Source organism: Streptopelia decaocto, assembly GCF_964273445.1.
Source record: "Streptopelia decaocto genome assembly, chromosome: 3".
Lineage (NCBI taxonomy): Eukaryota > Metazoa > Chordata > Aves > Columbiformes > Columbidae > Streptopelia > Streptopelia decaocto.
In genome coordinates this window covers 47,634,885-47,646,511 of record NC_138656.1, presented here as the reverse complement: position 1 = coordinate 47,646,511, position 11,627 = coordinate 47,634,885, and the positions used below count along the sequence as shown (strand labels likewise).

Here is an 11,627-nt window from a genome sequence, read left to right as displayed (position 1 = left end):
ACTATAGCAAGGAGTCTGGAAAGGAGATGCTGGTTTAAAAGCAGCTGTAGCAGTAATTAGGCCACAGCCGTGCATCTTCACCTGGATCCCGCTGGTCCAGGGGAAGCAGTGGGTGCAATGAGTCTGAAATAACAAGTGCCAATGGCGCATTCCTCCTCTCTGCCAGGATGTGTCCCTTGGATTTGCTGATGGAGGCTCTTGCATTTCAGTCCAAGTAAGCTGGATCAGCAAGACTGACAGTGGAAATGGTTTAATTTGGTTCAGCTTGACTGAAACAGGTCAGAAAACCCTCACAAGAGCACCTCCCATGGCAAGCCTGGGGAGAGGGGGGCTGATCTGCCTTGGGGTGCATGGGGATGCACAGCTAGGAAAGGTGGAGACGAGACGGGACAGCTTCTTCCATGGATGGGCACAGCCACCCATCCACATCCAGAGTAACTGCTACTGTTTTCAATGACAGATTTTCAACAATGCAACAGACAAAACTCTTCTGTCATCTCAAGCACTGACTAAACTTCTGTTCTCATTTGGACAAGCTGAGACAGCACATTTTTTGTGTATGTATTTACATATACACACACATGCATACATCTGGATGCACTAGCAACAAAATCTTAATAAGCAAACCCCATTATGTATAAAGTAATTAATGAGCATCAACATGTATCATTCTGTATGTGGTCCAAACTTTGTATGGTTAATAGGGTGATAGCTGGTGGTTAGAAAGAACTACATCAGGAAGAGATTCAAACCATTAAACTTTGTGTAGAGCAACATCCTGTAAGCTTGGCCTTCAACAATGTTCAGGTGAAAAAAATGCTCAAAGAATTAAGACCAAGTGTATCAAGAGGGAATTAGACATTCCAATGGCTGTGCAGGGATGGCAAATCGAGCAATGAAACATGACTAGGAAATCTCAGGGGGCGAAAAAACCTTGTACATAATATTTACAACACTCCGCCTGCATACAATACATCTACACCAACCATCAGAAATATATTTTGTTGAAACAGCATAAATCAGCTGGCACCCCAGAAAACCCAGCCCTCCCTTCAGCATCCTTGCACTCACCGTGCCTTCTTCCAGGATAGAGGTCACCTCCGGGTAATAAAGGCCTGGCCAGGGCTTTTCTGCATCAGCCAGGATATCCCCTGCCTGTGGACTCGCCTCGCAGCGTGCCGCTAACAGAAATGTAAGAGACTTGACTTCTAACAAGAGGAAAAGTGTAAAGGCAGCAAAAAGCTGACACTGAGCACAGCTTAGCCGGTAGAAAGAATAAGGACTGCTGCATGTATAACCATAGACACACACACACCTGCATGTTTGCGCACACCAGTCTCAGCCAACTCAGCCACAGTGTGAAGTTTCACAGCATTGTTTATTCTAGAAAAGAGAAGGGCTTCAAGGAGAGCTGCTTTGCAGCACTCCTCTGTGCACAGCACATAAACCTGAACATTAAATATAGCTTTAAATTATTAAGAATAAATTTAAATTTAAAAATAGGCTAATGCAAACAAACAAATTTCAGTCAACATTGGAACAAAGCTAGTTTTAGGAAGCATATTGCTACAGCAAATACAATTCCTTGTTCCCTCGGACACTCTGAGGCAATGATCTCATAATTCCAGTTCAGCACTGAGATGCACATACTACCCAGCAAAGAAAAATTACCATCTCTAGCATAGGAAGCTCCATGTTCATATTTTGCCCCTTTTTTTTTTTTTTTCCCATCACAACAGAAAAAAAGCGAACATAGCACATTAGCTTTTCCCACAAAGCATGTGAGGTGACAAAACTTACTTGGAAAAATTAATAAAAGCAGTACAAAGAAGAATCCTGATCAGCTTTTGACCACCGTAAGACAAGATGGGTAAGAAAAAGAATAAAAAAATAGTTCACATCCGACACCACAAACCTTGCTCATTTTTTTGAGATCAGGGAATAAGAAAAAAGGTCCATTTTGCTGAGACCATTTCAACAAAGTTTTATATCCCTGAACCAGGAAAATCCAGGTATTAGGGTACAGAACTTTTGTTTTATAAGTATATAAATACACATGTACATATTTATATAAATATAAAAGCAGAGCATCCTCCCATTTCTCCTGATAATTTATTATTATTAAAGCTTGTAACAGAGTTAGCTGGACTCTTCAGAAGTGGGTACTCTCCGTACACACGTGGCACAGGGAGTTTAGCTCTGCTAGAGCGGAACAGCCAGGCAGGGACATGAGACATCGGTAACTGAGGCAGGTTGGGGTGAGCAGCCAGGGAAGGGCAGGGAGCGATGATTGGAGTGGCCTGGCTTGCTCCAGGGTGGCACTCTGGCCCACCAGAGCCGGGCTCCATGAGCAGATTTGGTGACGACGTGGGGGGACAGCTGCACTGACCCACCCAGCCCTCGGCTGCCCAGTCGCCTACCCACCCTGTTCTGTACCAGTCACCAAAAAGGGACTGTCCCTCGCTTCTAAAGAGAGTCCCAGTTTGCCCCCTAAGCATGTGCACACTGGTTCCCTTCAGCAGTACTCCCACCATGCTGCCAGGGGTCTTTTTTCTTACTGTCCTCAAAGTTGCCCACGCCATTCCCTGCTGTTGCTTGGTTCCCCAGCCCCCTCACCTCATCTTCCGAGACCTCCTGGTTGCTGGCCGAGACCAGACACCTCTTTTTCCCCTGGTCCACAGGCTCCTACTCACACTGTTTTATGTAAATGCTTTCCCAATCTCGTAAGACCCAATAATCTCCTCAAAGCACCGAGTTTCTCAGAGCTTTTCTGCTCTTGGAGACCTCCAAGTAAGTCAGGGCTGGTGACACACACTCCTTGAGTGGTGTGGACTTCATTTCAGAGAGGGCAGGGGCAAAGTGCAAAAGAATTCTTGAAATCAGAAGGTATTTCTACCACCAGCAGCAATCTCTCCTTCATGTTGTATAGCACATGCTTCAAGTAAGGTATTATTCATTTGTCTCTGCAGCCTTCACTCTTCCTGGCGTGCGTGGACATCAGTAGGTGTTTACTGGTTATCAGCCGAGCCGCTTAATCGTGACACCTCCTGGAACAGCTGAAAACATTCAAACCTCTCTGAGTTCTTCGTAGCAAAAAGTGCTTTTCTTGAGAAACAAAATGAAACAGTGTTCCCATGGAACATCTTAAGGACTCAAAAATAGTATTTCCTAGGGTGGGGAGGATGGAGCGCACCTACTTTATTTGGCTTTATCTCAGTAAGGAAATGGAGCTACTGGCAAAATTGGCACATATTTGTGAAGCTGTTAAACTCAGGACCCTCGCTGGAATGTGAAAGAAATGATGGAGCAAAGAAGAACTTTGCCTTATGCTGGGCTTTTGCTAGTTCTGGCAATTTCATGTGCAGTGGTCCAAAAAAGTTCTGCTAGCCAAGTAAAGATGAATCGCTCAAATAATAAACTGTGGGTTTTCAAAGAGGCCTTTTGGGGGTGCTGCTACAACCTGGTAGAGGTAAGTCTCTTCATGCCTCGCCGCTGAGCCAGATTGGAGGACAATACAGGCTCCAGCCTTGGTGCCTGAGGTGCTCGGTTTAAAGCAAAATAAGTGGCTGCCATTGCGCCCTGTAAAATGGAGAAAGAGTAAAGGTAATTATTTTTCTCAGAAAAAGGAAGTGCTGGGCTGAAATTCAGTTCTTTGATGCTTTTTTCTTTCATTATTCAGTCCTCTGAAAAAATGGATGTATATGGATGATTTCCAGGAAATGATAACAATGTTTAGGCTGACAGGCAGCTGGAGTGTTCCTGATTCAAAGCACTGGGTAGCTGTATGTGCACACCAAGCCACTACAATACAGATGGAAGTTAAATATATTGAGCAGGTAACAGGTCAAAAATCTCTACTGTTAATACAGTGGCATGTTAGATTTGCCCTCCGTGGCAAATCGTCTTCTCCTCTATCACTTTCCAGAATATTCACACAAATGACAGCTTATTCTGCAAGGAAGGAAGAGATGAGGGGGTAGGATGTACCTTCACCAGGTGAACGTCCTGTCTGATGAGTTGGTTTTGAGACAGATACTCCCTGTTCACTATCCATGGATGTCTTAGGACTTGGACTGCTGTGAGGCGCTGATGAGGGTCTACATGAAGCATCTTTGACACAATGTCCTGGGTTTAAAAGAAAGAAAACAGTAAAAGAAAAAAGTAATTAACAGTAGTATGGGCTTTGCTAAGGTCTTCCTGGTGGTGGTGTCATCACCAGCATGTCCAAGGAAGAGGAACATGCGCTTTAGATATGTGTCATATTGTTAAAGTGTAAAGTCTGATCTTCAGAATTTTCAAGTGTAATGTTCAACTCTCATCTGATAATCCAGTCAAATGATAACGTGGAGAGTATTCAGTTTATTGAGTGTTAATTCTGGTGACCTTGTAGGGGTGATAAACTCCACCTAGGGAGGATGCCATCTGGAGGCATTTCCTCACTGACTCCAAAGCATGCTTACAAGAGAAGCTTAGAAGAGAGATCTAACATTGATTAAAATTCAATGAGATCCGTTCTACCATGTCTGAATGTTTTAATTTCAAAACTGAACATCTGATAAAAAATTCATTGTGAGGTTCATAGGTGTTGGTGGCAAGATGAATATGTTACCAGGATTGCTTGCAGTTTTGTGGTGGGATATATCAATGTTCTTCCATTGCATAGTACCAGTTGCTAAAACTGAAATATCTTGCAAGAATCTCTAAATCCTGTCCAAGTTTCTGCTTAATGCCAGGGAACTGGAAGCTTGCCAGCTTTCCTGCCTGCCTACCTGTCTCATAGACCAGGGCACAGCTGCATGCCCAAAAGTCTCAGCACTAGTTAAATTTTATCTCCTAGGGTTTCCATGCTTTGTGGTAGATTGGCAGCCTAAAATGTGAACTGTACAGGAGATAAAAATGCTAGTTTGTAAACTGCCTGCTCCTGTTTTACTCTAAAGAGCAGAAAGGTGATTTGCATATAGACCATGAATTTGTGGCATTGACTACCCCACACTTCTTTTAAAAGTTCTGTTACACCAAAAAAGTTCTGTGGTATTTTAGTGCCAGGAGGATTCGCAATTGATGGTGCTATATTATGCCCTAGATTAATGAAATAAATTACCAAAATTCCTAACACACTATTTTGTGCAGAGTGGTAGAAACATAAAGAAGCAAGCTTTTACTTCATAAGGAACTGAGAAATAATCCTTCTGACTATCTCCCTCTTAAGTTTGTTACAACTGTGGACTGCAAGCTCATTTCAGAGAACAAGAAAAAGTCTGAGAAAGCATTCACTGACCTTTGCAGTATCGGATACTGAATCCCAGTTTCCTCCTGTAAGTGCATATTTACCACTGCCAATCCTGGCTAGAATCTCCTCCGGGGTGTCATCTGGTCCATTTGCAAAAGGAGTAAACCTATTTAAAGAAACAGGAAAAAAATACAGTGTAATTTGCAACTATATGTTTCTAGGATCTAGTGCTAACTGCCACCAACTACAACAGGGGTTTGGTTCCAGATTGGACCACAGACATCGCTGCTTCATTTTCACTCTAATTTTACAGTCTGGTGGTTCCTCATATTAAGTTGTTCTGCAGAGGAAAAGACTGATTCCTTACCTTTTTTTTTTTTTTTTTTTTTTTTTTTTTTTTTTTTTTTTTTAATTTTGTTCTGTTCTTTTTCCAGGAAAAAGATATTATTTTTAAAAAATTGACAGGTTTTTACCTCTTTAATTATTTTACCTCTGCTTTATTGCCAATAGTAATACCTTGATAATGCCAAGAAAGGATTAAAATAATAAAGGAGGAAAATTAGGAACTGAAGGAGAAAAAAAAAAAAAAGAAAATAAAAAATAACTGTTTATAACCTATTTTGCAATGCTTTCTTAACCATAATGTGCAAGTCTGTTGGGCAAAATAAATGATTTGCAACAGGTTACTTCCTGATCTAGTGAGCCAGAAATTACTAGTAACACGCACCCAGCTTTACAAAATTAGTGTCACCTGCAGAGGACATACTTTTTGTCTTCATAAAATGCCAAGTGACAAGATTTTTGAAGCTAACTAAAATCTACCCGGCCAAATTCTGCTCTGTAATCTTGAACAGCTGTGTAGGTTTAGAAGAAGGGTGTATCTGGGATTTTTATTCTTTTCCTTCCATCTGTCTTTTCTCTTCTGAAAGCTTGCCAGGGTGGTTTTTAGATCACTAGACAGTTGGCTTGGCCACAGCTTCCTATCCCACCTGGTTTCTAATAGCACATTCAATTCTTCACACTGTATTTTCTAATTTTCAAAAACATGTCAGATTTCACAGAAGTTCAGCCCAAAAAGATACATAATATTATTGCAATCTATAGCTAGAAAGAGGGATGCACTAAGAGTTAATGACTGGCTAAAGATCCAAATTCTGTCACTACCTGCATGAATAGGATCTCAGGATTGTGCTCTAGTCCTGAGTGTCTGGGCCCTCTCTGCTCACAGGAATGATTGAAGGAGAATAAAATTCTGGTTGCAAATACTGATCAGTTCATATTAACTCTCCTCTTATGAGAAAAAAACAAGACCATCCCTAAACGCAGTGATGGCACCTAAAAAGTCAGCACTTCTCAACTGTTTGCATTACTCTTATTTTCTCTCGCAAGTGCAGGAAAAAAGTGAGATACAAGTTAATAGCACCTGTCGGCAAATTTAACATCCACTAAGCTGTGCAATATGTATTTCAGATTCAAATATATCTTTTTCCACATTTAAAAAAGAAGCATTGTAAATATAAGCAGCTAAACAACTGGGATTGTGAGTAATGTGTTGGTTTTTATTGTACTGATTCTGGCTGTGTATCACTGCAAATCTGTAGCATTAGCCAAAGAGAAACAGATTTTTAGAGATCCTAGCAGCCTGGAAAACTGCCCTTGAAAGTCACAATATATTTCAGCTCATGGTGAACGCAATTGTACTCAGGAACAAAATAGATGGAACAGAAACTCCTGGCACCTTTTCTGCAATCCACAAGGCAAGAGACACAAAAGGTAGGGTCCAACTCTTTGTTTTCTGTATAAATGTAGGAATGAATCCAAGCTTCTTGCCACAGCTGAATGATAATGAAGCAGACTAAAGAGTTATGAGAGGTCACTGAAAAGTTTCAAGCTGAACTTAGGTACAATAGATGTGCATATACTGTACCCTGAGAAATGAAACTCAGGGGCCTGGTAACTCCAAATTGGGTTTACATGCTGTGTTTCCCGTTCACCCCAAAATATTTTATTCCTATCCTTTACTGCTTATTTCAATCTGTCTTTTTTTCTGGGTCTTGTGTCCACATTTCACTTTGGTCAACAGGTTGTTAGGGGTATTTTTGCCAAGTAACCCCCAAAAGGTCCTGCTTCCTGTTGCTGTTCTTGCTGCTCTGTTAATTTATTATACTTTCTGTCCTGTCTTCAGCATATTTTTCAAATAGCATCTGAAAACTGTGTTTTATTATTTTTTTTTTAGCCTTTGAAGGTGATCAGATACCTTGATAACAACAGTAGAAGAAGAATGAAGCTGAAGAGAATACATGTATTAATAGAAATTAATGAACATCCTCTTATGGATAAGGTGAACGTGCTATGACTCTTCATACTGCTATGTTTCTCTCCTAGTGTAAAACTTCCATGCTGTTTAAGTGATGAGCAAGCCTTTTAGGAGTTTAGGTCTCAGTGCATGCTTATGGGCACAGGCTGTTAAAAATGTAAACAACCTGCACAATGTTGAAGATAGTTATGCATTCTGGAAAAACACGTTCTAATTCTAGGTCTTGGCATCTATTTTCTTGCCTCATACAACTGCGTGCATTTCTCAAAGGAGGCTGGACAGTTTGCTGTCTCTGTCTGCGACTCCTTTCTGGCTCAATCAGCGCTGAAGTGCTGAGCCCACTGGGGACCGCTGCTCTCCAAAAGCCTCTGCACTCACCCTGCCAGCATGGTGTACAGGAGGATCCCCAAACTCCAGATGTCACAGGCTGCATCGTAACCTTGGCGTTTAAGGACCTATGTGAAGGAAAGAAAGAGACAAAAAAAATGTTAATCTGTATTCCTGAATTTTTAGCTTCTGATCTTCAAAAAACACTGGTTAGTGCTTCTATCTGCTGACATTTCCATGGATTAACAGCACATCTGGTTTGAACAGGTGGCTGCTTCAGAAGCAAAATGTTCAGTAGTGGATGGAGTGAGGTGAAGGCCCAGGCTGGCATGAGCTGGTTAGTGTTCAAGCCCAGCAGGGGTGTCACCTCCACAGTGACAGAGATATGTGCAGTTTGTTGGAGGCTCTGGGAAGCTCTCTGACTTTCTAAAACACAGCATAGCAGAACAATCTCCTCTGCTTATCTTAGCATTTAAAAATCTTTCTAATCTTTCTTAAAAAAAGCTAGTTAATACTTTGAAACATATCCTCCTAACATAAAGGTTACCAAGGGCACTGTGGATGCTATAAGCGTAGAGCTGAGTGACAGCGGTAAGAATGTCTGATATAGTTTGGATTTGATACAACAAATGGATGCACATTAATGCATATCTTATGTCAGACTAGTAAAGAAGCATGAGAACTGCAAAGAAAGGTAAAAAGCTTATTCTCTTCTTACTTATGTATTAAGAAAAGGGGCCACATTTAGGCTGGACTTAGCATATAATAGGCTAAAACTTGATCTCTTCTTCCCTGTGGGGAAAACAAGACCCATGGTATTCAGGAGAGATCTGACCTGTATGTTCAACGTTGGTACAGGATGGCGAGTTATAGCAGTAAGGATAAAATCTGGATTTCACTTATGATAACGTGTACCAGAAGAAATGCCTATTTGAGTCAGTGAAGGTCCAAGTGAAAGTGAAGTCACCAACTGAGGTAGCGTTGCTGAGACTAGGGGAAAAACTTTGTTTCTGTTTGCTCAGGAAGGCTCAAGGACCACCTTCAGATCTCTCACTTGCTCATAAAAGCAAACTACCCTTCTGTTTATTCAGTTCTGACACACAAGGAGAGTTTTGTTCCCTTCTGATGGATCAGTAGATACATTAATTTTTTGCGAAGCACATAAAAAAGGAATGTACATATTCAGTAAGTTTCTCCCTGACCTGCAGCCTTATTACCTGGGAGTGATTCCAGCTATCTGAAGTTTGACACAGAAAAGATCAAGCACTGCTAGGAAAAAACAGTTTCAGAAAATGTTGCCTCAACAGATTTTACAAATGATGAGTGGTAAAGCAACCATCTGCCAGGTGTGCTGCTGAGCGAACATTTGCTACCTGGAAAAAAAACAAGTGAAGAAAAAGCCACATTTCCTCTTGTTGACAAAGCTGGTAAAATCCTGCTTATGTCTTTCTCTCCTGCACATCATATATACACTCTCTGGCTGTTTTAATTGTTTCTCTTTCTTTAGTTCCTGCATTCATTCCCCCTCAATGTTAGATTTTAATAGGAAAACCTGCTTTGCTATTTGACAAACTCAGTTGCTTCTTGCTTCATCTGTGAGACTGAATACTCAACATTCATCTCTTGGTGTGGCCATTCTTGCTGCTTTTTGAACGGTTACATTTTTTATTGACATTGCTGTCTTTCTCCAATAACCAAGGACAATCAGGTCCAAGGCAAATGGGGCGGTGATATTATTTAGTGGAGCAGAAAACGATGGGCAGCTGTCGCTGTGTGCTGTCATTCAGTTTGCAAGAATGCTGGTAGGTAACAGGGACTCTGTGCCACTGTCCAGGGACATTTCACTGTCAATTACCGTTTATGGACAGCAACTTCACCCCTCAGATAACAACAGGATCTAGTGAGAGTTATCAGTTAGTGTCACTGCTATTTGTGTCTCCAGCAGGTCTGTGGCTAAAGTGACAATATGGAGGGGGGGACACCTTGGTCAAAAAGATTGGTGTTTGATCTAGGGGACAGTTGTTATCACAAACAATAACAGGCATGTGTCTTAGAAACTAATGAGTCAGGAAAAGAGCTTTGCAAAAGATGCAGTGGTGTCCTGCTTTAATGGATGCTGAAGAATTTACCACCCATGGAAGGGGTCTAGGTAACCTTGAGAATTTGGTGGTGCGCAAAAACAAGATGAGAGGCAACAAGGACAGACTGAAACATAGGAGGTTCCATCTGAATATGAATAAAAGCTTATTTAAATTGAGGGTACCAAAGGGAACAGGCTGCCCAGAGAGGCTGTGGAGTCTCCTTCTCTTGAGACATTCCAGACCCATCTGGACACATTCCTGTGCAAGCTGCTCTGGGTGAACCTGCTTTAGCAGGTGGGTTGGACTAGGCAATTTCCAGAGGTCCCTTCCAACCACAACCATTCTGTGATTCTGTGATCTGAAACACAGGCACAAGCCCCACACATGGCAGGGCATTGTGGTGATAAGGAACAAACTTCCCCTGGGTTCATCCAATTCTGATCATGGCTCAGATATTTATCCAACCCCCTATTATTTCTATAGGCTTTGATTTATTTGATTAACAATGTTGAGAATATAGGCTTTTCTCAGTTGTGACTCAAGCAAGGATGAATATGGGTATGAAAGCTAATAAAAAATCTGATCATTCCAACTGCCAAAACAGCAGTTCTTCACGGATTTAGGAGGAAAACTGCAGAATGAAATGTCTTTATCCCAAAGAGCCCTACAACATCATCAGGGAAGCAGCAGGCTGTGCTTTCCCCGCTGACCCAGCCAGGCTCTTCTCTCGCTGCACACAGCGTGGCTCGCTGTAGGTGGCAGCGTGCGTCTTCCTCTTAGCCTTCATCCCTGCTCAAGTTCTCATCTAACCCCTGAATTAAATGTTTCCAAAATAAAGGGAGATCCAAGTGGGCAAACGTATCGTCCTTTCTCTGTCACTGTCCCCTCGAGTCATCAGCTCAAGTGACCTTCTGCTGCCTTGTTTAGTTTCCTGGGCTAGTGGTAGACGTCGCAGCAGGGCTCAGACACGGAATGTGAAAGTCAGGTCTAGGCTGCAGGGTGGCATTATATCACAGGCAAAATGTAAAAGCACTTAAGGCTTTATGTAAGCTCTCTGCCAGTTCTGGTAATGTTTCTATTAATCTCCAACATTTCCTGCATTAACAGGACCTTTCTTACTCATCACAAATGTCTTGGGAGTGTGGTTTCTGCTTTCAGTCTGATCTGAAACTGTATTGGGCTGGCAATGTTTATGGTTACAGACACTATACAAAATAGCCCATCATGAAAAATAGTTACACCTATTTTAAGTGCACCGTATGTTGGAGAAAATCTGAGTGCTTTGAATCTTGAAAGCATGATTATTTTTTTGGTTTAGAAATTGAACTGCTGTGGTGCCACAGAACATTTTTCACATATTTTGATAAATTTTAAACAGCTTATTCCAGTTTCCAAAATGAAACCCCAACCAAACAGCAACAAAATAACAAAGCAATTTGTCTCGACAATGGAGGATTTTTTGCTGAAAAAAATCTGCTTTGAATTGATACTGCCCCAGCAATTTAACAAATTCACCTTCTGATGCTGGAAGGCTGTGATTTCTGTAACTTTTGGTATCATGGAAGGAACTTGTACAGAAAGATCATCCTGTTTTTCTCTTCACAGTTGAATACCATGCAGATGAAAATTGAATGGAAGACAGTTATGGGGAAGAAAAGATTGCTGAATGGTA

The 11,627-nt window shown here is 41.5% G+C and overlaps 1 protein-coding gene across 3 annotated transcripts in view; it reads right to left on the bottom strand.

The window, feature by feature from the left end:
* Positions 1-1,359: 1,359 nt before the first annotated feature.
* Positions 1,360-11,627, bottom strand: part of RPS6KA2 (ribosomal protein S6 kinase A2) — a 167,951-nt gene continuing 157,683 nt past the window's right edge. For 2 of the 3 annotated variants that reach the window (XM_082047471.1, XM_082047472.1), the window contains 4 exons: positions 7,926-8,002; positions 5,279-5,396; positions 3,988-4,125; positions 1,360-3,579 (listed from right to left, as the gene is read on the bottom strand). In XM_082047471.1, the coding sequence (XP_081903597.1) occupies positions 3,454-3,579; positions 3,988-4,125; positions 5,279-5,396; positions 7,926-8,002 (459 nt within the window). In that variant the 3' untranslated portion in view covers positions 1,360-3,453. The remainder of the gene's footprint in view (positions 3,580-3,987; positions 4,126-5,278; positions 5,397-7,925; positions 8,003-11,627) is intronic. The other variant, XR_014183519.1, reaches the window with a different exon arrangement.